The sequence below is a fragment of the Podarcis muralis genome, chromosome 11 (genome assembly GCF_964188315.1).
Source record: "Podarcis muralis chromosome 11, rPodMur119.hap1.1, whole genome shotgun sequence".
Lineage (NCBI taxonomy): Eukaryota > Metazoa > Chordata > Lepidosauria > Squamata > Lacertidae > Podarcis > Podarcis muralis.
The window spans coordinates 63,314,437-63,341,762 of record NC_135665.1 but is presented as its reverse complement, the minus strand read 5'-3'; the positions used below and the strand labels follow the sequence as shown (position 1 = coordinate 63,341,762).

Here is a 27,326-nt window from a genome sequence, read left to right as displayed (position 1 = left end):
AACCTGAAAGAAAATGAGGGATTTTGGGGGAATGATATATGATAAGATAAAAAAGATGCTCAAAGTGATTATTACCCCCCCCCCCCCGAAAAACAAACAAAACAAAACTGAGATTAAAAACATGGTGGTTGGTTTTTGGAAGCTGAACTGCAGCAGAATGGAAACAGAGGCGCAATCCACAAACGTGGAAATCAATGCCTTCTTACACCCCTAGAAACAAGCTGATTCTAAATCCAAGGAGAACGTTTAATTTAGAGGAAACCTGCTTCCCCCTGCCGCCATTTTGAGCCTTACATCTTCCATGTCCACTCCGCATTCCTCAAGGAAGGAACTCAGCAGCTTTCCTGAGGCCTGAGAGATGACTCTGTCTTCCACTGTCAGGTTGTCAATCGCCTTCAACACGACTTCGTTGATCTGGCTGGGCGTGAGGTGCTCCCCAAAAGCCTGGCACAAAGAAGAAAGACGAGGGAGTTTTCTTCTGCTCCGCATCTGACCACTTTTCAGTAGTCCAAGGGACAAACGAAGTGAAAGACACATCCACTTTGCCTGAGGTAACCCTCAGGGTCCCTTCCAACTCTCCAATTCTGATTCTATCTACATGTTTATTTAAGTAACTGAAAGATTTCACAACAAACAAAACTAAGAGTCGGGTGACGCCTTCCTATTTTCGATCCCCATCTAAAACTGGTTATGACCTTGGAACATGAAGAGGTACAATCTAAAGTCAGACTAGAAAATAAGACAACTGCTCTTGCAGAAACAGAGAGGGCGAGTAATAGTGGATATCAGTTGTATAATCAATCAATGCCAAACGAAGTCAGATTAGGTGGGAACCTGCAGGCTGTGTGTTTATTTCTTAATATACGTCAAAAGCATCCACCACAATGTTAGCATAGTCCAGGCTTCCTCAAGCTCAGCCCTCCAGATGTTTTGAGACTACAATTCCCAGCATCCCTGACCACTGGTCCTGCTAGCTAGGGATCATGGGAGTTGTAGGCCAAAAACATCTGGAGGGCCGAGGTTGAGGAAGCCTGGCATAGCCCATTGGCTTGGCAGGGCCTCATGAAACGGGCACCAAATGGGTCAACTTTTCATACTCTTTTTCTGCCCAAGGTGGCAAGGCATGCTTCTCTCTCCTCCCCATTTCATCCTCATGAGGTAGTTTAGACTGAGAGACCGTGACTGACCCCATGAGTTTCCTGGCTGAGTGGGGATCTGAGCCCTAGGTCTCCCAGCGCCTGGTCAGACTCTCTAGCCACTGCACCACACTGCCTCTTCTTGATCCAGCAAAGGTCAGACATGCAGGGAAGCAGCTCTCCTCACCGCAGTGGCCCATCAGATGCACAGCTAGGGCTACTCCACCATTCTCCTGCAGGATCCATTGGCCTGGCAGCTTGCAGCTTGTAATGCATATGGGTCTCTATCCAGGGCTCACAGTTGTGGCAGTGCCTGAGTAGTTTGGGGTTGAGATCTATCTATCTATCTATCTATCTATCGATCTATCTATCTATCTATCTATCTATCTATCTATCTATCTAATGTTTTGTGTAATGTGACCTTTTAGAATACAGTCATACCTCGGTTTACAACCTCTTCAGGTTGCGTTTTTTCAGGTTGCAGACCACCGAAACGGGGAAGTACCGCTTTGTGCATGCGCAGAAGTGCTGAATCGCAACCCGCGCATGCGCAAACATGGGTTGCAAATGCTGCGGGTTGCGAACGTGCATCCTGCATGGATCACGTTCGCAACCCAAGTGTCCACTGTAAGTAGAATTTGGCATGCAGTTTAGACCAATGGGTGCTTGGCTTCAAAAGATTTATTCTAATACAATGCATTTCCATATGTTATTTACACTAATTTATTCATTTTCTGGACAATTTTAGCTTGCACAATCCTTTTTGTAGACACTGTTTGGCCAGGAAATGGCCCTGAAAAACTCAAGGATGTATGAATTTCAGAGGCAGCTTATGTTTCCGTTCTCATATTGTTTCAGGAAGCCTGGATTTGATAGCTTTGGCTTTAAATGTGAACTGCTCTGAATCTCTTCCTCATCTCCTAGAAGGCGTGGGCTGCTAACTGAGAGCTGGCTGCAGTCTTAGCAAGAAACAGTCCAAAAAGCCACACCTACCTTGGCCACTTTGGAGATGTCAGAGTAAAAGATGGCGGGCCCAGGGATGAAGAAGTCTTCTCGTGCCCATTGGACCACGTTGCCTTTCCAGTTCTTACGCCTCATCTCCACCTTCTTAGCTAAACAGGGTCAGGGATGGGGATATGCAGGCAAAAGAACACAGCATTAGTGCTCCCTGCACAAACCCCCCAGTTTCCCCACTGCGACCCACAAAAAGATTCTCAGTTTCACCTCAAAAATTATAATTCAGAACTGGGAAAGATTCAGAAGGGGGCAACCAAAACTCCGGGACATCCAATGAAACTGAAGTTTCAGGATGGTCGCAGCATTTGGGGGATTTTCCGTTTAGAAAAATGGTGAGGAAGAGGATACACAATGTATAGCAAGGGGAAAGTGGAGAGAGAGAAAGCTTTCTCTCTCTCCCTCCTAACACGAGAACTCCTGGACCTCCAATGAAACTGAAGTTTCAGGATGCTCCTCCTTCTTGCAGTGCACAGCTCAACTTTGGAACTCCCTGCCACAGGAGGCATGATGGCCACGGACCAAGGTGGCTTTCAAATTCATGGAAGAGAAGGCTACCCATGGCTATTAGCCAGGATGGCTATGCTCGGCCTCCACGGTCAGAGGCAGCAAAGCACAGGAGGAGAAAGAGCTCTTGAGTTCGAATTCTGCTTGCTGGTTTCCCACAGGCACCTGGTCAACCCCTGGGGGAACAGGATGCTGGACTGGGCTGGGCCACTGGTCTGATCCAGGCGGCTTTTCTTGTCTTCTTCAGCAGTGAATCCCTCCCCTCAGACTGACCTCTCGTCTCTGGCCAAAGGGGTGTTTGCGTTAGGCCAGTGCTGGCACGAATCCTGGCCCTCCTGAGCTCCCATCACCCCCAGCAGCAGCCAGCCTGGGCAACACTCAGGGATGATGGGAGTTGGAGCAGCCTCTGGAGGGCTGCAGATCTCCCACCCTGCGGCTTGCAAGAAACACCCCCTTTCCCAGAATCCCACTCACCCATTTTGGCTACCATGATGCAATGGAGATGGTGCAAGGCCTCCGCTGACTGCAGGCCAATTTCCTCCACGTCTGCGAGGTGAAGGGACAAGAGCGCCACCAGCTGTCCCAGAAGGGGGAAATCCTGGGATATCTAGGAGGTGGAGGGAGAGATGCATAGTCAGCCCTCGTCCCACAGAGCCCAGCAAGAGAAAACCGTCTGGCATGCTTTCTGGCGGCAAAGGTGGCAGAGGGGCGCAGGCAAGAGACCTGGGCTTAGGTGGCCCACCGAAGGCTTGCCCCAGGGCTTTCCCCCCAGCCAGAACTCACTGGAACTCAGTTCTGGCACCTCTCAGGTGGGCGCTATTGCCATTATAAGAGAATGTGGGAGGTGAGTTCATGGTGATTCCTGGCACCTCTTTTTCTAGGAAAATAGCACTGGCTGGCACCTTCCCCTGGGATGGACATGCCACACCGCTTTGGGGAGCAGGGAAAAATCCATCTAGTTCACACCTGAACTTTCCAAAGCAATACGCCAACCAAGACACAGGTTTTCCTTCAAAATCCTCGCTTCTACAAATTTGGCAATGCAGTTCTCCAAAGCACCACAACAAAATGCAGATGTTACGGGAGAAGGTATACAGAAATGCACAATTCATAAAAGCAACATGCTTGAATCCTGGGTAGACCAAGTCTCTTTTTACCTGTCTACTTTCTGGTACCCATGGATACATCTTGGCAGCTAGAGGCCCAAATATCCTCTAGGGCTAGGCGTGCCTTTTACCAGCTTTGTCTGGTTTGCAAACTGTGGCTCTTCCTAGACGGGGATAGCCTGACCACTGTAGTCCATATTTTGGGAACCTCAAGGCTAGATTACTGCAATGTATTCGGGGGGGGCTGCCCTTGGCAGTTAAAGCAAGTTAAAAACGAAAATGAAAAAAGACCCATTCGCGTTATCTAATCGGAATGATCTGTTATTGTATTCCTGTGTATTTATATTGTAAACCACCCTGTGATCCTCAGATGAAGAGCAGTATGGAAATTTAATACATAAAAAAAACACATACATCTGAAATTGCAGCGTTAAGCCTTGGTCACTCACATCAAAGTCCAAATGCTCTGCAATATATTTCATTAGGAAGCTGGTGCTCCTCACAGCTCTTTCGCGCTCATAGATTTTGGTGGAGTCAATCCAGCCGTTTGTGTGCTGCGGGAGAGAAATCATCATCATCACATGGAAGGACAACCATTAATCCGGGTTTGCAAATTCACAAAGCTTTGGCTACTGGCTGGATCAATCATGCCGGGACAAATTGCAAAAAGGGGTTGTTTTGTAAAGGGGAAAGTTTGCTGCAATTTGTTCTACTTTGTTGTTGTTGTTGCTGCTGCTGCTGCTGTTGTTTTATACCCCACCTTTTTCCCTGACAGGGACTCGAGGCAGCTTACAAGCAAAATAAGTACAACTTGAGATATAGAAAAAAGAAGCCATTAAATGAAACACATTGAACATTAATAGAATTAGAAATTAATTGGCTGTTGGTTTGTTTTTGTTTTATTGTGTATTTTGTGTTCTCATTTTGTTTTTTCATGTTGTGAACTGCCCTGTGATCTGTCATTTGTGTGTTTGTGATAATTACAATAATATAACATACACCTTACCACAGCCATAGCCATGGAATGCAGGAAGCATCCTTAGACCAAGCCCAGCCATTGATCTACCAACCTTGGTGTTGGCCACAGGTAATGACTGGCAGTTGGCCCTTTGGGGTTTCAGACAGAGAGCCTTTTCCCAGCCCCACCTGGAGATGCTGAGAACTGAACCTGGGACCTTGAGCATGCAAAACAGAAGCTCTGCCCCTGAGCCACGGCCCTTCCCCTAATGCCATCAGCAGAGGACATATCTTTGAAAGGAAACGGATGTGTGCTTTGCACAAACATTCCTAGCAGAACAGAGGCCCAGTTCACCATCAGCATCCACAACCTGTGAGTTGGGCACAGACGCCCCCCATGCAATCATTTCAACAGGATCTGCTGCCTCCCCCTGCTCTGACATCTTGGCGGCTCCCTTACCACTAATATATCCTGCAGCGCCTCCAGAGAGGGGGCCTCCGACAGCAAGCTGGTGAGCATGTTGAGGCAGGCGTTGACCGTCTGCTGATAAAAGTCCTGAAAGCAGAGAAGCAAAAGCGGTTAAAAGCTGAAGACCCCTGTGGAAATCCCATGGGCTCTGGAGCCTTCTAGTCCACCATCCCCGTTCCACAGTAGCCAACCAGATGGCCCAGTGGGAAACCCACAAGCAAGACGTGAACTCCTTGGAGGTTTTGAAGCAGAGGTTGGAGGGCCACCTGTCACGATTCTATGGTTCTATGCTGACTGGGGCCAATGGCAGCACATCTGGAGAAGCACACATTCTTCAACTCTATTTCTTTTCAATGAAAGGAAAGTCTTTTCGCAGCCCGAAGCCAGAATGAGAAAAGAGGGAAAGAGCAACGGGGGGGGGGGGGCTGTTGTGGTAAGACTTTATTTCTATACCACCTGTCCGTTGCCCAGGTGAGGAAACACCTTTTGAATGGCACACAGAAACAAGAGAATCCAGTTAGGGACCCAGTATATTAGGGCTATTGCAATAGGGCAGCCTTGCCCTCCAGCTGCTCAGCAAATTCGTGACAAAGCTTATGCAGGGGTTCAAACACAGCGCTCAAAGCGTCATAAACATCAAACGTTCTTTGACATACACCAAGAAAGGTTACAGGTCATGGGATATAAAGATACAGGACTCCACACTGGGTTCAACTTCCTTGGGGTGTCCCAAACCATTTGGCCCTAACTATCGTACTTTAACCTCCATTGCCATAGCAATCAAATCTTCAGAGGGGGCTGTTGCTGTTGTTGTTTATTGAGAAGGCCTTGTGGCAGCTGCCTCACTGCAAGAACGGAGGTTACAGGGAAGCAGGCAGAGGGTCTTCTCTGTGGTGGGGCCCACCCTGTAGAACACCCTCCTATCAGATGTCAGAGCGATACATAATTATACTTCCTTCTGAAGACACCTGAAGGCAGCCCTGCATAGGGAAGCTTTAAATATTTGATGTCTTGCTGTGTTTTAATATGTTGGAAGCCGCCCAGAGTGGCTGGAGTAACCCAGTCAGATGGGCAGCATATAAACAAACGAGCAAAGAAAATTAAATGCTGCATAGGAGGAAGGCATGAGAGTCACAAAATGCAGGAATCATTCGTGGATGCATTCTAGCCAAAGGTTAAATGCAATTAATATTGAAACATGATTAAAATAAAATAAAAACCACACCCAAAGTCCCTGGTTGTTACATCATTGTGATGGGCCAAGTGTCTGTGGTAGCATTATCTGTAGCTTACACGGCCCAGACTCTCTGCCCTCAAATCCTTTAACCTGGCAACTCCATTTTCCTCCATTCATATCCCTAGAAGCAGAAGGTCCAGTCACCTGGCTCTGTGATGATTGCCTGGGACTCCCGGCTTTGAGTTTTGTAAGTTTCAAGGAGGGCAACGAAAACACCTTCTTGATGCTTTTCTTAACTAGCTCAGACCGAAGCATGGAGTCCATAGGTGGTCTCACGGCACTGAAGAGGAAAGAGAAAGGAGAGGAAATGCTCAGCACCCAGCAGTCCATAAACCTGGTGAGGAAATATGCAGTGTGTCTGGCCAAGTGTATGGCAAGGGAAGGACCAGGAATAGGTGGGGCAGTGAGAAGTACCTCCCTGTACTTACGTCATGCAGCTGATGGTGACGATGGCGTGGTGCAGGACAGAAATAGAGAAAGATCCCAACGGCTCCTCTTCAATGACTTCCTGGTGTGGGGAAGCACACAGCACGTCAGAGACCTGGAGGCACCATCACTGCCGCCACCACTCCAAGCCCTGACTTGTGCTCTCTCTCCAGCCCAGCCCACTGGACAGCACCTTTGCAACTGGCAAGTGGCTCCTCCTAGGGGAGAAGAGTGGGCTTCCTGGATCTGGGAATCAGATCCATCTTTCACCTGGACAGAGCTCTACCTCCTAAGAGCATAAGATCAGCCTTCTGGACCAGGCCAATGACCCTTCTAGTCCAGCATCCCGTTCTCACAGCAGTGAGAAACCAGGGAGCAGACCATGAGCCCAAGAGCCCTCTCCCCGCCTGTGGCTTCCAGCAACTGATGTTCAGAAACATTGCTTCCTTCCGCTGTGGAGGTAGAACACAGCAATCATGGCTAGGAGCCATGGACAGCCCTCTCCTCCTGGGAGAACCTAGCCTCTTTTCCTTAGGCGCTGGTGACATCCTGCTGAGGGTGCCACAATGTAGGGCTGCCTTGCAAGAGGGTTTGGAAACTTGAGCTGGAGCAGAACGTGACCACCCAGAAATTGTTTGGGGCCAGATGCTCAGAACCTGCAACCCTGATATTTTACCAGAACTAGACCTACACAGCTATAAAAAAACCAACGCTCTGGAGAAAAAAAAAACCCCAGGAGATTCCCCTCCTTTTTTCTTTTTTCTTTACTCACAATGATGCAGATGGTGAGCTCTGCTTTGTGCGGGAAGATGACATGGCCCACATTCGTTTGCACAAGCGCCTTGGTTGTTAGAATGACTGCCTTCATAAAGCCCTTTTTCAGAGCCTCGTCCTAAAAGGAGAAGGGATTTTATAAAATTGAGATTGAATCAAAATCACAAGGCAACATAGAGTCTCACTGACCCTAACCCTAATTCTTACCCTAACACGAACCCAAGCCCAAAATTAACCCTAAGCCTAACCCAGAAATGGTCTTGTTAGAGAGTAAAATTCATGTTAAATTCCTGTTTTAGGGGTTGTTTTTAAAAGTCTGGAGCGGATTAATCCATTTTGCATTACTTTCTATGGGAAAACGCTCCTTGCTTTTGGAGCACTTTGGTTTTAGAACGGACTTCCATAACAGATAAAGTTTGAGAACCAAGGTACCACTGTAATACCCCATTTGGTCCTAAGTGTGGAGTCAGTCTACAACCCTTCAGTGGATGAAGCCAGAGACCCTGCCCTAGGGCACAGTCTGAAGGCATGTGGTGCAAGGACCTTGACGGAGTTCAGGAGGTCTGCTCAGTGCCGAGAGAACAAGCAACAGAAGTCCGTGGGAAAATGAGAGCCATACCTTCCTGGTGTTCTGGAATTGGAAGAGGAGCTCTGCCACAATGAGCTCGATGAAGCGCAGGAGGTCCTCAGGCCGCGCCCCAAGAGCCATCTGCCCGTAGCAAAGCATGATGGTGATACTGGCATTCCTCTCCCCTGTATTCTGGAGGGAAAGGGTGGGGAAAGTGAGTTTGGGGCAACACACGCCTGGGTTTCATTTTTCTTGGCTCCTTTGAACAAATCACAGTGAATATTAACCATCCTTTGGGGCGTTTGAAGTAACACTTGATGGACGTTAACTGAAAATGGAAGGAAAAGGTTCTGATCTCCTTCCAGCTGGGTTGGAGGAGAAGTGGAGAGTCGGGGGCACACGACCCCAAGGCCCCCTCAGGTTATGGAACTGTTAGATCTGCACGCAGCTACTATGCCTTTGTAACAATTCGCCTCATTTACAAATATATGGAGGTGAACACAGAGAGTGATACTCAACTGTGCTTTGCTTCAAGTAGACCGGTTGAAATGAATGGGCCCAACTTAGTCATGTTCATTAAATTCAATGGGTCTACTCTAAAACATAGTGGAATGTGGCCAGCAGGCACTCCCATAAGGCACATGAACGCTTGCCCGAGAGCACCCCATTTTCAAAATCTGATTGCAGCTGAAACCTCTCCCCTCTTTCTCTCTGCCTCTCCCAACCTGCCGACTGCCTTCTCTCTTGGGTTTTGCTCCCTCCCCTCAGTCGGAGAGGTGTCCCCTCTTCCAAACTCTAAGAGGTTCTCCATTCAAAACTTTCTGACAGCAGAACACTCTCCCTCAGGAGGTTGTGGACTCTCCTTCATCAAAGGCTGGAGGACCATCTGTCAGGGATGCTTGAGCTGAGATCCCTGCATTGCAGGAGGTTGGACTAGATGACCCTTGGGGTCCCTTCCAACTCTACAACTCCGTGATTCTATCTTCCATGGTAACCAGGAGACAACCCCCCCCACCCACCCAAATTAGCTTCCACTATTGAAGAAATGCCAGCCAACCATCCGACAACCAAGCTAAAAACATGAGTCAGTGCACTTTTGTATTGCTTGTACTTTGGGGATGACCAATGGTTTCTAAAGAATCCGTTTGGCTGGCTGACTGAGCAAAAGGATCAGATCAGATCTAGGATCTGGAGCCACAGAGACAGGACTGCTGGAGCCCACTTCAGAAGGATGGCTGAGACATACACCCAGAGGAAGTTTCTGGCCTTACATACTGAGAGCATTAGCAGATCTAATTCCTTTATTGGAGTGGTAAGGATCACATCCCTTGAAAAAGAGCATATTTTGAAATGGAGGAGGATTCATTCTCTTCCAAAGCAGCTCTGTTTTTCTAGATCAGGCATCCCCAAACTCGGCCCACCAGATGTTTTGGGACTACAGCTCCCATCATCCCTAGCTAACAGGACTGGTGGTCAGGGATGATGGGAATTGTAGTCACAAAACATCTGGAGGGCCGAGTTTGGGGATGCCTGTTCTAGATAATAGGAACCCAGAGGCTGTTTCGTATGCTTTGATGTGGATCTAAATAGCAGCTAAGGACCCAATAAATTGAGAGAAAAAGGGAAAAAGGAAATTTTAAAACAAATAATGGAGAATGAGAAGAGATTGGTTACCAGTCCTGAAGATAAAAAAACTAAAATGAATATTAAAGCGTTACAAGCACAATTTGCAATGATAATAAACAGAGAAGTAGAATGGAGATAAATAAGAAAGAAAAGAAGTTATTTTTATATGCAGTGACAGCAGCAAGAATACTGGTGGCCCAGAAATGGAAACAGGAGGAGCTACCTACGATAGAAGAATGGAGAACTAAAATGATGGACTATGCAGAACTGGATAGAATGACTGGAAGGATCCGGAATCGACAAGACCAAAGATTTAAAGAAGATTGGGAAAAGTTTATCCAATATATGCAAAAACTGAGTGATAATCAAATTACGTTTGTAAGTTTTAAGGAAGCTCTGTGAGGGGAAATGGTTAAAATGGCAGAAATGTGTTAAAAGTAATAAAGGGAAGGAATTGCAGACAAATTGAGGGAAGTCAAAAAGAGAAGTAAGATTTAATTAAGATGTATGGAGTGTATGAATTTGTTTTTTGAATTTGAAAACCAATAAAAATATAATATATATATATATAATAGCAGCTAAGGACCCAATCTGCCAGGATCTTCTCAACCTGGTGCCCTTCAGATATTGTTGTGCTACAACTCCTATCGTGTCTAACCATTGGCCATGCTGTCTGGGGCTGATGGGAGTTCCAGTTCAAAACACACAGATGGGGAAGGGGCACCAGGTTGGGGGTGGCTGAGCCACACTCTTGCAATGCTCCTTCCTCATTTGACACCCTTACCTCAGAATGGCCGAAATCACGCAGCGCCATCAGCATCTGAGATAAATGGCAGTATGAAGCCACACCGACAGCTTCAGAAATTCCCTATGGAGAACGATGCACGTGTTATGAAGAAAAAATGCTCCTTTTCCCTTATGGGGTACCCAAGAGCCCATAGAGTCCTTTTGTAGGTTCTCTATTGGTAGGAGAAAATAACCAACCAGAGAATACTGAAAAGAAAAGCAGCTAGTAAGCCTGATCTTTATTAACTGTTGCAACAGGGTGCTCACAACCACACGCAGGAAGCAGAGGGACCCCAAACAATGACACGCAAGCCCTTATATAGACATTTTAAATTTGCCCACCCTGGAGCCCAAGACCTGCCTCCCCCAATACATCATACATACATCAGAGAAGGGGCGATCTACAACAGAATCCTGTCTGACACAAAACCTGTTGGTGGGGTTACCTGGCTGCTAATGGGTTTACCTGGACAGCCTGGCTATTCTTTCGTGATGAAAACTACTTAATTCCTGAGTCCAGGTCACAGGCTCGCCATATTCATATCTTAAAAGTGCCCTTATGGCAGGATTTGTGAGCAAAGAGACAATGGGGAGGTTTTTCTCATTTCCTCCCTCCTTGCAGAGAAACATTTGAGGTCAGTTTGGGAGAGACAAAATGGTTTCAGGACTTTTCCCTGTACTGTTTCAGACATGCGGTTTATATATTTATGTATGTGTTTGCTTGGTACATTTATTTTATATCTTAGACCTTATAATTCTCATAACACACGTCAATCTGCACTTTCAGAAACAATGTTTGAAACAAAACATTGCCATCTTTCAAAATTTGCACAGGTAATTTTGTGATGCAGTCATCCAACCAATGTTTGAATAAATGTGCTGTATTAGTGGGATCTGCTGGCAAAAACGTGTACATTTGTCCAAACCGTGTAGCACTGTTTAGGACTTTATGGGAACACAGGAATTCACTCACCTCTCTGACTGTTCCCTCTTCAAGAGGCAACTTTAGAAGTAAGTGCAAGTATTGGTGGACTGTATCTTTGTTCCTGGAATCCCGTAGTTTGAGTCCGTAGTATCTATAGAGGACAGTCTAAGGGGTGGAGAAGGTTTGGGTGAGTCACAGTGAGGAGACCCCACCAGTTACATAAACTGCTTTTCGAAAACCAAAGAATTTCAATTTTACCTTCTGAAAATGTCAGGTAATGCTTAATAAAATAATAATAATAATAATAATAATAATAATAATAATAATAATAATAATAATAATAGATTGCAAGTACTAGACAATTGTTTTAATGATTTGTATGCAATTTGACACACAGTTTACTTACCACACAAAGCTAAATTATATTAATTTAACCACAGTATCTTCTGAAATCCCAAGTCATGCTACAACTCTTTAGTACCCCTCATTTGAGGAATTTGAAAGCTGAAAAGTTCAGCATGTCCTAATTGCTCTGCCTCCACAGCTGGAGGCAGGAATGCTTCTGAATACCAGTTGCTGGAAACCACAGGAGGGCGAAGGCCTCTGTGTTCAAATTCTGCTTTCAAATTTCCCATGGGCATCTGGTTGGCCACTGTGAGATAAGGATCCTGGACTGTGCAGGCTGCTGGTCTTACCCAGCAGGCTCCTCTTTCGTTCTTACGACACACTTTTGTCCTAGATAAACTGACCCTAGGTTCTTCCCGCTTTTTAAGAAAACTAGTACCTGCACCCGCAGCCTCTTATGGGTCTCCCCACCCACCCTGCATGACTGAAATTGGGAGAGGGTGGTCTCTTTTCTGGCACCCACAGTTGTTGGTTGCCAAGACAGAGAGAAAACCTGAGCAGCAGGTTGCGTTCAGACGATCTCCTTGTATTCCCTGCGGGGACAGCCAGAAGAGGCAGAGTTGGTCAGCTTGCTCAATGAGGGAGGCTGCCAAACGCTCTGCCCCCTCTCTTTTCCCAAAGGGGGAAAGGGGGAGCCAACTGCTGTGGACCCTCGAGCTCAGAAGAAACCAGAGTTCCGTCTGCACCAGACATTAGAAGCACCCTCATGCCCCATGAATGGTCTTGCTTCCCCCACAGAACCCTTGTTCAAAGCTCCTTCAAATATTAGCGTTAGATCAGGGTTTCCCAAACTTGGGTCTCCAGCTGTTTTTGGACTACAACTCCCATCACCCCTAGCTAGCAGGACCAGTGGTCAGGGACGATGGGAACTGTAGTTCAAAAACAGCTGGAGACCAGATGTTTACGGCCCTCTCAGGGCCTGAGTGTGCGAAGCAGGAGTGGGGGGATGACCTCCCACGCTCCATGAAGAAAATGTTTTGCTGGAAGTTCACCCTTCCAACAGGAGGTCATTCTAGGTGAGTTGTGTTCGTGTTCAAGCCAAATAACCAAAGGAGGGAAAGAGGGAGGTTTTGCTTGCTGACGCTTACTGAGGAAGCCTGCACTCTGATTGGCTTGGTAGTTCTGAGGGAGCTTTGCCTCTGAATGTTTTGTTCAGTGTCTCCCTGCTATGTACAAGGCCTGTGCTAAGAAAGAAAGTAAAACTTCTCTGTTCTTCTTTCCTCAGATTGTATGCTGCCCACCCCACCCCACCTGGTGTCATCTACAATACTCAGAACTTACCTTCTCATGTCCTGACTTAGAGGTCTTCTGCTGGCCAGGGACTGCTGCTCTCAGGTTTGAGGCAGCTGAATCCTGGGACAAGATAGTCGATTTTCTGTGGACACTGGAGGTCTGCTTTTAAAGTCGGAAAGAAAAAGGAATAAAATTAAGAAAAGTGTCATTTTTTTTGTCTAGAGAACAGTCGCCATTTATTTGCCACTTGTCTTCTCTTTAAAAAATATGCATGCCTAGAAATAGACTAGACTAGAAATATCATAATTATCTGTCTATGCATTTCTAACAGTATAACCAAATCAGTAGTTTTTGATATAACGGCAAAAAACAACTCTGAACATTTATTATTCCCAAAATCTTACTGGCTAGTGATTTGAGTCATGATTTTAAATTGATTTGATTTAAATCAACTCTACCCTGCATCATAAGGGACGTGGGTGGCGCTGTGGGTAAACCATCGCATGGTCGGTGGTTTGAATCCCCGTGGCGGGGTGAGCTCCTGTCGTTCGGTCCCAGCTCCTGCCCACTTAGCAGTTCGAAAGCACTCTTAAGTGCAAGTAGATAAATAGGGACCGCTTTCTAGCGGGAAGGTAAACGGCGTTTCCGTGTGCTGCGCTGGTGCCGGCTCGCCAGAGCAGCTTCGTCACGCTGGCCACGTGACCCGGAAGTGTCTGCGGACAGCGCTGGCCCCCGGCCTCTTAAGTGAGATGGGCGCACAACCCTAGAGTCGGACACGACTGGCCCGTACAGGCAGGGGTACCTTTACCTTTACCTTTACCCTGCATCACACACACCTGGGGAGCTGGCTGGAGGTGTTTGAGAATGGTGTCCAAAATTTCCCGCTCATCCATCATCTCCAAAGTTTCTCTGAGCGATCTTCCACTCAGGAGCTTCTTACCAGCCCACAAGTATCCAAATTTCTCATCTGAGAGTTCTTGAGAAAGAGAAAGAGAAAGAGAGAGGTGAGTAAGTGAGGCAGACGAGAGGAAAGGTCAGTTCTTTGTCAGGGGGCTTCCAGTTGCTCCTTCCAGATGGGATTCAATGGCACGTCGGCAGAGTCAAGTTGCTCGGTTGAAGCGATTTGCACAATGAACCTACTTCCCGCTCCCCAACAGACTCCAAATCGGACATTTTTCGTGGTGGGAAAAGTGACAGGGAAACTAGAATGGAAAGTGGGAGCTAGCATTTTCTTGATGCGACATTGTCTCATCTCCCTGCGAATGAATTGGGATGAGCGCTCACTCGCTGACCTCATTCAACATCCCCACAATCTTTGGCAAACGGATCCGGACGAAGGTTCAGGAAGCAGGTCATGGGGAAGGGGCCACAGAACTGCCGCATCGGCTCAGTTCCTCGGACCGGCAATGGCAGCCCCAAAGGGTGGCCGCACCATGTCATCTCTGCATGCTTCAAATGGCACCACCTGGTGTCTATCATACTGGGGTAAACTTTCAGGGGAGGGGTCTTTCTGGGGTGGCTGAGGGTCATTTCCAGCCTTCATCAGGGACCTCCTAATGAAAGAGCTCCCCATGGCTCCTAGTACTACTTTGTCGTTGCTCTTCACTGTAAACTCCTGCATATCCAGAATTACAAGACACTTCCCACATGTGTGTACGTTCCATGCACCCTGGACTTCTGCTAGCACAATTGGGCTCCCCCCACCCTCTCTTCTCCCCATATGCCCCCCAAGCACCCCCAAATTGGCTCAGGGGTAGGCAGGCGAACCCCCAGAACAAAGCATGCAGGGGGGAAGGAGCGGGTAGGTTGTCCCACCAGGAAAGCAGAAATGTCTGAGCAAATGTGGCAATCTGCTTAGCGCTGTGTTGAATTTGTCCCCTTTCACCAAACTGGGGGAAATGGTTTCTGGAAAGTGCAGATAGCAGATGCATGCCATAACTGAGAAGGGATCATAGAACTGTAGCGTTTGAAGGGACCTGCGGGGTCACCTAGTCCAACCCCCAGCAATGCAGAACAGAACGGGGGCAGCCACCTGGAAGTCCCTGCTCCATGTTACACGCCTCTTAAAAAGGAGGGGTGGGGTGGGTGGGACTTGCGCCCAGAGATCAAGGAAACCAAGAGAGACCCCGGCCTCGGATGACACAGGCCTTGCCAAGGGGAACCCGAAAGGGATCTGGTTCTGCCTACTCACCTGGGAACACTGGCCCAGAATCCTCAGGGCTCTTCTTTTTCCCCAGGGACAAGTGCCGCTGCTGCCTGGAGTCCTGTCTGCCGCTGCCTGGCTGAACAGTGCTGGCCTGACTCTGGACTAGCTCTGGGAAGACGACCCGAGGGGCCTGAGATTTCCTCCTGGCCTCCGCAGGTGACTGGGAAGATTTCACCAGCATGGGCAAGAGCTGGGAGGTTCTCCGGCCAGCCGGGTCGTGGGTGGCACTTTGTTGCAGACTAGATGATGGGGCCTCCAGCTTGTCCCGCTGCCCCTGGTTGCTCTCCTGGATGTTTTCATTACTTTCCTGGTGCTTCTTTTTCAGGCCCCGGAACTTCTTCAGGAAGGAGCTCATCCTGCAAGAGAGGAAATGGCCCCCTGGTTGGTTTGCTCATTGGGAACCCCTTTGGACTCCCCTTCCTTTCACCACTTGAGGGGCAGCAAGCAATCCCTCCCTATTGCTGCACGCCAACCCCATCTCCGTGGTGCGAGAGTCCACGGGTTCCAGGCATTCACCCAGGGTTTGTGTTTACTTTTGGGATTGAGGGGCAGCGGAGACGGTGATCTCTTGAGGATCTATGGTTGATTTACACATCTATGCAACCTGAGCCTATGATGGAGGGGTTCACACCATCGACACCCCAAGAGGGTCTTGCGTCTCCCCTAGTTGCAGAGTGTCAGGCTGGAGCAGCAAGAAGAAGGTGATTGGGTTGCTGCAACTCAAGTGGTGAAAGGAAAGGCACTTTGCATATGTTCAGAGGCCTCCTTGCCTTCATTAGTTCTCCTGTCCTAAGACTGAGATTCTTTAGGGCTGAAAACCCGTTCTGGGGCTAAGCGACGGCAACTCCTGGAGCAAATTGAATCCAAACGTTATGGAATCTTACTATCATGATGGGCTGTTATTTGGCCAACCCCACAATTTATTTTATTCTTTTAGGGAATAAAATACACCACCCTTTGTCAAAAAAAGGAAAGTATCCAGGGCAGTTCAAGAACAATCTGTCAGAATGAAGGTTAGCAACCAGAGGCAGCCAGTTTGAATGCGCAGGAGTTATTTTACCTGATATTCCCCTTTGCCTCTTTGTGATCTGTAATCTTCAGGGGGCAAAAGGAAATAAAAACTCTCTGCTAATGTGGCTGCTCCTCACCAGCGTTGCTAGGGGCCCCCAAGCCCCTGGAGACATGAGGTCACAGCATTATTTATGGCAACATCAGGAGTGCAATGATGTCAGTGGAAAGGAGACCTCTTGCTCACCTGGCCTGGGACAAGGGGCCAGGAGTGTGCAGGTGTGGCCTTGCAGTTTCACTGCGGTCCCCCTGGGTTTTGCTGAATCCAAAAGCCACGTGAGATTTTTTGGCCAAGCAGGTCAAGGCAATATCATTATTATATTTATTAAAGTAAAATAAATTCATCAAATTTCTATGACACGCTTCATCCGAGGATCATATGCTTGTTTCACCTCCGCACTCTAAGTTATGGGTGGCCTTCCTCTCTTGCCAGCATTGTATATAGGGATGAAAAATGCCTGGCTTGAATTTATTATTAGAATGGTCACATATTTATTTTCCTGACGGGGACTCAAGGCAGCTCACGGATGAAAATAAGACAAGCTAAAAATATTGGGGCCAGGCAGGAAAATCAACAATTAAAAAGCAATTAAACACTGGTTGAATTACAAGTGTGTGTTGTTGTTGTTGTTTAGTCGTTTAGTCATGTCTTACTCTTCGTGACCCCCTGGACCAGAGCACGCCAGGCACTCCTGTCTTCCACTGCCTCCCGCAGTTTGGTCAAACTCATGCTGCTAGCTTCGAGAACACTGTCCAACCATCTGGTCCTCTGTCGTCCCCTTCTCCTTGTGCCCTCCATCTTTCCCAACATCAGGGTCTTTTCCAGGGAGTCTTCTCTTCTCATGAGGTGGCCAAAGTCTTGGAGCCTCAGCTTCAGGATCTGTCCTTCCAGTGAGCACTCAGGGCTGATTTCCTTCAGAATGGAGAGTTTGGATCTTCTTGCAGTCCATGGGACTTTCAAGAGTCTCCTCCAGCACCAGAATTCAAAAGCATCCATTCTTCGGCGATCAGCCTTCTTTATGGTCCAAGCTCTCACTTCCATACATCACTACTGGAAAAACCATAGCTTTAACTATACAGTGGCACCTCGGGTTAAGTACTTAATTCGTTCTGGAGGTCCGTTCTTAACCTGAAACTGTTCTTAACCTGAAGCACCACTTTAGCTAATGGGGCCTCCTGCTGCCGCCGCGCTGCTGGAGCACGATTTCGGTTCTCATCCTGAAGCAAAGTTCTTAACTCAAGGTACTATTTCTGGGTTGGCAGAGTCTGTAACCTGAAGCGTTTGTAACCCGAGGTACCACTGTATGGACCTTTGTCGGCAAGGTGATGTGTCTGCTTTTTCAGATGCTACCTAGGTTTGTCATTGCTTTTCTCCCAAGAAGCAGGCGTCTTGTAATTTTGTGACTGCTGTCAGCATCTGCCATGATCATGGAGCCCAAGAAAAGAATATCTCTCACTGCCTCCATTCAGGCCCTTCTGTAGGGGGAGGAATGGAGAGCAGGCACTACGACTCCCAGAAGGCAATGGGAGAGCTGGCTCCACCTCCTCGCTTTCTCCCCCCGCCCCTTCCGAGTCCTCCCCATTGGCCGGCTCCTCCGACAACACTTTGCTTGCGCCGTATCTGGGCAAAGCCCAGGCCCCATCAGCCAATCGGAGGTCAGAGTCAGGTGTGCGGGGCGGGGCATGTCAGGTGGATGCTGGGAGTGGCGGTTGTTTCAAGATGGCGGTTGGGGCTGCTCATTGGGCTGTGTCTTTACCTCAGGAGGGACTGGAGGTCGCGGGGTGGCGAGAGGAGAAGGAAGAGCAGGGGGCGGGAATGATCTCTTTCAGGGTTATAAAGACTAGGACTAGCCGCCTGAGAAACAGTTTCTAGCCAAAGGCCATTTGGGTTTTCAAGGCAGTGGAAGGAGTTTCTGTGGGAGTATATTGTATTTAATTATGGGGTCTCAGAGTTTCTAGGGGGCTAACCAGGCCAGGATAGCTGGGATAACAGGCTTGTTGGTTTCTGAATGTCTTATGTAGATTTTTTCAATTTCGTTGTTCTGTATGGGACAATGACAATGAAGATTATGGTATCATATCGTATCGTAATTTGACAGCGAGCCGGTGATAAACGATGGCCAAGGCTGCCATGTTTCCTGAGCATGTGCAGAGAGCCGCCTCCGTTGCCTCAGGAAAGACGCCCCGCCGAGTGCGGAGCCAGGCCCGGGGGTTACGGGGGAAGCCCCCACTCCCAGGGCGGGGGGACCTTGGCCTGCCAGCCTCCCTCGCCCCTCGCCCTCCTCTGCAGGGCTGTGGTGAGGGGCCGGGGAGCGTCGCTTGAGATGAGTGAATGGATTTTAGTTCATGAACGATGTGAGCGTGAAGATATCAAAGGAGAACAACAGCATGTATTGTATATAAATGAATCATGAGGAAGGGAGTAGTCTACTGTATAAGGAACAGTATATGCAAGTAATTGCATAAACAGGTGCTGTTTTGTTTTCCATGTAATCATTATCTGCATATGCTATTCCTTACTGTCATCCACATATACTTTCTTCTTTCCCAAGATTCATGTATATATAATCTGCTGTTGATTTCTGTTTGGTACTAATATGCTCACATCTTTTTTGAACTAATTTCTTACATAGGTCTTCGGCTGATGTATTTAAACTAAATCTTTCCAACTAGATTTTAGTCTCTGTTTGGTTGGCCCCCTCTGGCCATGAGAGCAGAGTAAGATCCTTCCTTTCAGCATCTGGAAGAGATGGGGTGAAGAGAGCAACTTCTTGGAACGACTTGTAACCCGAGGTATGACTGTATATGTTTAAAATATTGAAACAATAAAATATAATTTAAAAAATAGTTATAACCGCTCGAGCTTCTGGGTAGGTAACCTCCATGGCTTGTAAAAAGAACCCAGCTTTGGCAGAGGCCACTGTGACTTCAGCGCCAGCCCGTAATAGACCTTATGACAGATGGAACCTGGGCTCTGTTCTGGCACCTCGGATGTCGAAGAGGTCAGCTCAATCCCTGCTGTTTCAGAGGACTGGCAACTGGAAGGTGTCTCTTCTCCCTAGTGAACTTTGAAGCACGAGAAGTCATTTTCTCCCCACCCCAGGTGAACGTAACCAGAAAAGCTGGTGATTTGTTGGAGGGAGGAAATGCATTGCTGGTGGGGCTGGAGTAGATGGCCTTTGGGTCCCTTCCAGCCCCACGGGAGATGAAGCGGTGCTGGAAGCTGAGAGGGAAGGAGCAAGGAAGAGACATCTGGGTGCGGCAGCATGATAAAGAGGAACGGGTTTAGATGGGGGAGATTCAAATCCGTCTTTGGTCAAAATGCTCACCTTGTGTGTCACCTGGGTAAGTTACTCCTTCTCTGCCCAACCTCCCTCCTAAGGAGAAGAGCTCAGGGGAGCTCAGATGAGGCCTTGGCCGACAGAAGGCTGTAGGGAGGGCTGGCAGGGACAGATAGGAGTTTTTATCTGTGGGGTAGCGTCAGAGGAAAGTTCTTCTCCTTCGCTCATAGAATCAGAGAATTGTGGAGTCGGACGGGACCCCGAGGGTCATCTAGTCCAACCCCCGGCAATGCCGGGAGCTCAGCAAAAGCATCCATGACAGATGGCCACCTTGTCATGGTTCATGGGCGATTGAAGTCCCGGCTGGGGACATCGGGACCGGGGGCAAGATGGGGTGGGAGCAGGAACAGGAGTCCAGAAGTCAGGAGTTGGGAAGCCAAGAGTCTGAGGGTCAGAGAGCTAGAAGTCAAGAAGCCAAGGGTCTGAGGATCAGGAAGCATGGAGTCACGAAGGTAGGGGTCTGAGGAGCAAGGAGTCGAGGAACCAAATGCAGCAAGGCAGGGAGCGTGTTGCTGTGGCAAAGAGCCAAAGGGAAAATGCTGACCTTATATCCCTGTTCCAGCTCTTGCCACCAGGTGCTGTGAGTTACCAATCGGCCTCACCTGTGCGGCCGCGCCTTGCCTCTCCAGAACAAATTTAGGAAGGCCCCAGTTCTGGTCACAGCGCCTGACCTGACACACCCAACCTCTGCTTAAAAACCCACAAGGAAGAACGAACCTCAGAACACACAGCCGGCCAAGGAAACTGAATGTTGGATGGTTCAGGAATGATAAATGGGCATATATCTTCATGCAGCCCACAGCTGTTTATCATAAAGTCACTTTTTGTCATGACTTATTTGCTTTGGGTCAGATTATACCACCTGTGGCCCATCCAGCACAGTACTGTCCACACTGACCTGCAGTAGCTCTCCAGGGTTTTTCCAACAAAGAGCCTGAAATATACTCGGAGTGGATTTCATGCTCTTTATTCAGCTCATAGTTCCCCCAGAATGTCTGCTTTATATACATTATTTACCATAACATTATTTACCAACATTAGTTACCATAAAGCACCAATGCTGCAGCAAGCAAAGACTCCAGCAGCTCAGTCAGCTGCTTGTGGCTGGAAAGCCAGACAGGATGTTTGTGACTGTTGCCATGGGAACAAAGGGGCAGTCCATTCTGTACTGAGCACCGGATGTTAGCTCAGTGTGTGTGTCATATGACCCGTACTGGAAGTACATGGGTGGAGTTTCTTCTTACTGTTGTTGAGTGCAGACATGATTCTCTGTACTGATATAAGAGGCAGAAATAAAGGATGTAAATAGTTTTCTGTCTGCTTCTTTCCCCTCCCTGGGGGACACCAAAGGGGAGAGAGGAAGAACGGTGTGTTCCTCTCACACATCTGAGAAGAATCGCCGGGACCTCGCCTGCTTATCAGCAGAGTGGAGACGCGGGGAGGTCGACAGGAATATCTGCCGGTGCCTACGCTGTGGCACATTCCTCTGACCCAGGCAGAATTCCAACAGTGGTAGCAGATGCCGGTTGCTGTTTTCTTCGATCCATGGGAGTCTGCATCAAGAGTAGCAGAGCTACTGTTTACATTGCTCCATGGAAGCCTGATGGGAGAGGCTGATCCTCTGCAGCCAGAAGCTGACCAGAAGAAGCTGACAGCCACGATGCCCAAGGTATGAGATTTTAAGGGCTTAAAAGTGTGAATGCAGATTGATTCATTCTCTGCTTCACGGAGAGCGTGTGTGGGAAAGCAGCTCCAACTTAGAAGAGGCCTGCATTCCAGGCATTCTTGTGGTTTCCTGTCCGAGGAGAGGTATGCGCTGTTGCTAAGCAATGTCCTTCAGTGAAGGAGGAATGGAAAGTTACTCGAGAGGGCTGGACAGTCAGTCTATGCCTCAGAGAGGCGAAAACAAAGCTTTGTTATGACTAGGCCCTCACGAACTGATGGAAGGGACTTTCCAACGCAGCCAGTGTCAGAGCTGCCAGGTGTCAAGAGTGTAAACAAGCCAGCTATTGGATTTTAGAGGCTTGTGTTTGAGAGTTAATGCAAGGACTCAAAATGGATGCCAAGAAGGGGGGAGGCTTGCCTTCTCCACCCCTCCTGACCAATGACAATTATGCATCTTGGTCTGTAAAGATGAAGGCCCTGCTGCAGAATCAGAGACTGTTTGAGGTGATTGAGAACCCCATCCCTGCAGCACCAACGCGTGCTTGGGAGTCACAGAATGTGAAGGCCAGAATGGCTATAATTCTGTGTGTGTCAGACTCGCAGCTTGTGCATATCCAGCATTTAGAAAATGCGAAAGAGGTTTAGGATACGCTGCGTACAACGCATCAGAGAGATGCCGGTTCTTCAGCGTTGCTGTATTTTGAGAAGTTGACCAATTTGAGGCTTGCGCCTGATGGAGATGTTCAAGCGCACCTGACAGAAATGAAGTTTCTGCGTCAACAGATGGTGGAACGCAATTTCCGTCTACAGGAGGAAGTGTTTTGCTTCATGATGATAAACAGCCTGAACCGGACTTATAAGGTTGTTGCCAGTCAGCTTGGTTCCCTACCGGCTCAAGACCTGACCGCGGAGAGAGTCTGTGCGGTGGTCCTGAATGAACACGACAGACTTGCTGCACTGGAAGTGAAGGACAGGGGGAGGCAAGAACAGAGTTCAAATCTTCCCACTGCTGATGCTACTGGAGAGCATGCTGTAGCATTGAGCGCTGTCCGATGCTACAATTGTGGACAGACTGGGCATCTACAGCGGAACTGTAGGAAGCCGCGACAGTCAAAAGGAGCCAAGAACAGCTCTACGAAGCCTGAGGCGTCAAGCAAAAGCCGTAACAAGTGCCAGGTGAAACCTGCAAAGGCTATGATGGCGAAAGGAACCACGCCAGATGTTGGGAACGCGTTCATAATCGACACTGGTGCAACGAAGCATCTCTGCCCACACAGAGAACTGTTTTCGACGTTGAAGAAGCAAAGCTTCACTGTGAAACAAGCCAACGGTCAAGAGCTGGAAGCGACCGGAATTGGAACTGTGTATCTTGAGAGTCTGAACTTGACTATAAGCAATGTTTATTTGGTTCCGGAGTTGAAGTTTAGTCTGCTGAGTGCTTCGCAGATTGCTAAGAAGGGACTAAAACTGTACTATGATGCTAAAAGATGCAAGATCTACAAAGATGGAGAACTGTTTCTTACTGCCAAAGAGAAAGATGGACTGTATTTGTTGACTTTTGATCAAAGTGATTACATGAAATGTAATACTTCTGATTCTAACGAAATTTCTCTTGCAGATCTGACCAACAACAAAGAGGACACCAAGAAGGTGGCCAAGAAGGTCGACAGAGCTTTTCAGCAGGTGTATGCTGATGTGATTGGTCCTCTAGAACCATCTAGGGGCAGTGCAAAATATTACCTTGTGTGTGTTGATTGTTTCACTAATTATTCTTGGGTTTATTTGATGGAGAAACCAAAAGAAGCCTTAGAAAGGTTTAAAGAGTTTTGTGACAAGGTTAAAAGTATGCATGATGCTAACATTGATTGTCTTTTCACAGATGACAAGCCAGTTTTTCTGTTACAGAAGTTCCAGAGGTTCCTGGATGGAAAAGGGATAAGACACAAACTTGCTAGTTCCGAAGAAGCATGGAAGAAATGTGTCTGTGTTAGGGTGAACAAAGAATTGCAAAAGGGGATGCATGCACAATTGCTTAGTTCACATTTACCACATGAATATTGGGCCGAGTCGCTAGCGTCCTATCTTCATGTGTGGTTGAGAAAAGTCTCAACAGAGTTGGGATGTTCTCCTTTTGAGAAGCTGTTTAATAGAAAACCTTCTGTTGCCTATTTTAAGGTTTTCGGGTCTCAGGTCAGAACAGAAGCTCCAGGTGGGGTTAAAAATGCCAGAGGCATTTTCGTAGGTTATGAAAAAGGTCTCTACAGAGTAATTTTGTCTGAATCTGGTCAGGTGATTCTCACAAAATTTCTAGAGAGTGCTCCTGAACAGGAGAGAGTGATTGTTCACACTTTTCCCACAGAGGACAATGATGATGATGGAGATGAGTTTGATCTTATTGAGTTCAGTAGTACTGATGATGACAGCGATAGCTCAGACAGCTCAGTTGTCACAGTCATTGAGAGGAAATCTCAAATAATGACTAGACCCTCAGAAGAGGAGGATGAACCACTGATTAAGCTTAGTACTGGTTCTCCAGAGAGTTCAGAGGCTAAACCAGAAAGCAGAGAAGAGCAGCAACTCTCACGTAGGTCTGAGAGAGCAACGAAGGGTGTACCACCCAAGAGGTATTCAAAGGAGTTTGCTAACCTTGCATATGTTGCTGTTGTAAACGACCAAGGACAGATTGAAGCTGTGTCTGAGTCAGAGACAAAGGCACAACAGAGAGTTGTTAACCAAGGTAATGCGAAGTCACACAACCAGAGAGGTACATTGGTTAAACCAGTGGCGGGTAGTTCCAAGGGTGGAACTGAAACAACAGGGGAATGTTATAACTATAACAACTGTTTGTTTTCTTCTCTGGATGACGCTTTGCTCGCAGCACGCATTGATACTTTAGGGGGAGTATGTTACCATAAAGCACCAATGCTGCAGCAAGCAAAGACTCCAGCAGCTCAGTCAGCTGCTTGTGGCTGGAAAGCCAGACAGGATGTTTGTGACTGTTGCCATGGGAACAAAGGGGCAGTCCATTCTGTACTGAGCACCGGATGTTAGCTCAGTGTGTGTGTCATATGACCCGTACTGGAAGTACATGGGTGGAGTTTCTTCTTACTGTTGTTGAGTGCAGACATGATTCTCTGTACTGATATAAGAGGCAGAAATAAAGGATGTAAATAGTTTTCTGTCTGCTTCTTTCCCCTCCCTGGGGGACACCAAAGGGGAGAGAGGAAGAACGGTGTGTTCCTCTCACACATCTGAGAAGAATCGCCGGGACCTCGCCTGCTTATCAGCAGAGTGGAGACGCGGGGAGGTCGACAGGAATATCTGCCGGTGCCTACGCTGTGGCACATTCCTCTGACCCAGGCAGAATTCCAACACTGTCCACACTGACCTGCAGTAGCTCTCCAGGGTTTTTCCAACAAAGAGCCTGAAATATACTCGGAGTGGATTTCATGCTCTTTATTCAGCTCATAGTTCCCCCAGAATGTCTGCTTTATATACATTATTTACACAATGGGCCCCACGTGATTGGCTAATTCTGGGATTCTCCTGTAGGCCAATCAGGTTGCGGATTCACTTCCACCTGGAGCTGGATTGGGTGGCTCCTGTGGACCAATCAGACTGCTGCATTTTGGATCCTATTCAACTCAATACATAACACCAATTATCTATTATTATTATTATTATTATTATTATTATTATTATTATTATTATTATCATCATCCAGATTTTTCTGCCCTCATCAAAATGCCAGCCCACACTTCCCCACCATTTAATACGGATTTTCCTTCTTTTGTGGTTAACCCGATAAATTCAGAATTGGGCAGAACCACATTCTCCATGGACATGCAGCCCATCACCTTCCTACGCCCCTCAGGTGGGGCAGAAAAACCGACTGCCTAACACCCCAGTGCATCCCTAGAGGAAGCAGGTGCAATGCTGCAGGCAGTCCTGAAGGATTCAGGGCCTTGCAAAGGATCAGGGGGAATTTCTGTTTCAAAGAGGGACCCAACTCCACAGATTCTGCATCCTCTTCCAGCTGGACAGCACAGAGACTCAGCTGGGCCAGGAAGGTGGAGGAGTCTCTCTGGGCAATTTCTAGCATCTTTCTCCCCAAATGTCAGCAGCCTGCAATGTGTGTTAGTGTGGAACAGCCCTGTTCATCCTCTGAATGGCAGCTGTCAAGGAGATCCATCTTCCCCAAAAATCACATTGAAGGCTGGAGAGGACGCCTTGGGCATTGGTCATGCTTCTGGAGGCCCGGCTGAAAACCTCGAGGGGTCAAAGGTCTGGACTTTTGCTCCCCACTGCCATTGGCTAGCATTATTACTTTGCTCTGTGCATAGTAAACATTCTTTTTTTCAGCCAGAAAGCAGCATGCAGCTTTTGAAGTGTTTATGTCCATCGTAAATCAGTGATAAAACTTTGAGCAGGGTGGGTGTGGAGGGAATTAAGATGGATACTATTTAATAAGGAGCAAGAACAATCCAGAACTCCAGAATTAGCAATGCAAATACTATGCAAAGAAGGAACAAATCTTCCAAAACTGAATGCCCATGATAGATAAAGTGGTCTTTATCAGGTAATCCAGCGCTTCAGAAAAAGTGCTTGCTGTTTGCTATCACACTGCCCCCTAGTGGACTTCTGTAAATTTTAATGCTATGTTTTTAAGCAAGATTTGCTGGCTGCAGAAGTGATAGAACTTTATCCCTTATAAAGCACAGACAAGTTCCTGCAAATATACACATACACTAGACACAGAAATGTGTCCCTCCCCCTCCCTGAACACTGCAGTGTTGTGTGTGCCAACTATATCTTTAAAGCACATTCAAAGAACATTCCCCTCCGCTCAAAGAATTCTGGATACAGTGGTACCTTGGGTTAAAAACTTAATTTGTTCTGGAGGTCCGTCCTTAACCTGAAACTGTTCTTAACCTGAAGCACCACTTTAGTTAATAGGGCCTCCTGCTGCCGCTGCCACGCGATTTCTGTTCTCATCCTGAAGCAAAGTTCTTAACCCAAGGTACTATTTCTGGGTTAGCGGAGTCTGTAACCTGAAGCATCTGTAACCTGAGGTACCGCTGTACTGTAGTTTGTTAAAGGTTGCTGAGAACTGTCACTTTGTGAGGGGCAAACTACAGGGCCCAGAATTCTTTGAGGGAAAGGATAGGCTTCAAAGGTGCTTTAAAGGCATACAGAGTCGGCAACGGTCATCTCCACCCCTTGTTCTGGACACAAAGGATCAGTGTCTCCCACACACAGGCTGTGACCCGCCGACCTGAGCACTGCTCATTAACCATGTTTAGTGATCCACCTGAAGATCAGCAAACCTTTCATATGCTAAAGAGTATATTTGGAATAGCAAACAACAACCCGACTCAAAGATGATATTATGGGAGAAAACGGGGGAGGACATTTTGTACTGAACTTAATTTGCATTAGGTATCTGGTTGTATTAACTGGTTATGGATTGGAACCCATTGTGTCATGATTTGGAGGAAGCATCTGATAAAAGCACCATTACGCCCAACTTAATGAGGAAGATTTCTTCAAGAACAGCTCATGCAATGCCATTTTTATTTTTTTAAGCATCTAACTGGCTAAAAATATCGTATTATTATTCCAAGGGCTGTTTAATCCATTACCATCACTATTAACTTCAGTATTAGACACTTGGGGATTAGGCAGGGATAGTGGCATTAGAATCTGGAAGGAAAATAATATGCTTTTGACCTGGGAGACCAGGTTTCACATCCCCACTCAGCCACGAAGCTCATTGGGTGACGTCAGGCCAGTCTCTCAGCCTTACGGGAGTGTTGTGGGGATGAGGAGGAGAACCATGTTCACGGCCTGAGCTCCTTGGAAGAAAGGGTGGTCTGT

General features: G+C 47.5%; 1 protein-coding gene across 1 annotated transcript in view; it reads right to left on the bottom strand.

The window, feature by feature from the left end:
• The window catches only part of LOC114606643 (maestro heat-like repeat family member 5), a 30,611-nt gene extending 14,881 nt beyond the window's left edge, over positions 1–15,730 (bottom strand). The window contains exons 1-15 of the mRNA XM_077935949.1: positions 15,361–15,730; positions 14,006–14,145; positions 13,218–13,328; positions 11,580–11,696; positions 10,605–10,688; positions 10,195–10,216; positions 8,246–8,430; positions 7,625–7,744; positions 6,855–6,934; positions 6,571–6,706; positions 5,181–5,276; positions 4,213–4,317; positions 3,132–3,264; positions 2,130–2,248; positions 295–444 (exon numbers count right to left, since the gene is read on the bottom strand). Of these exons, the coding sequence (XP_077792075.1) occupies positions 295–444; positions 2,130–2,248; positions 3,132–3,264; positions 4,213–4,317; positions 5,181–5,276; positions 6,571–6,706; positions 6,855–6,934; positions 7,625–7,744; positions 8,246–8,430; positions 10,195–10,216; positions 10,605–10,688; positions 11,580–11,696; positions 13,218–13,328; positions 14,006–14,145; positions 15,361–15,730 (1,968 nt within the window). The remainder of the gene's footprint in view (positions 1–294; positions 445–2,129; positions 2,249–3,131; positions 3,265–4,212; positions 4,318–5,180; positions 5,277–6,570; positions 6,707–6,854; positions 6,935–7,624; positions 7,745–8,245; positions 8,431–10,194; positions 10,217–10,604; positions 10,689–11,579; positions 11,697–13,217; positions 13,329–14,005; positions 14,146–15,360) is intronic.
• Positions 15,731–27,326: the final 11,596 nt, after the last annotated feature.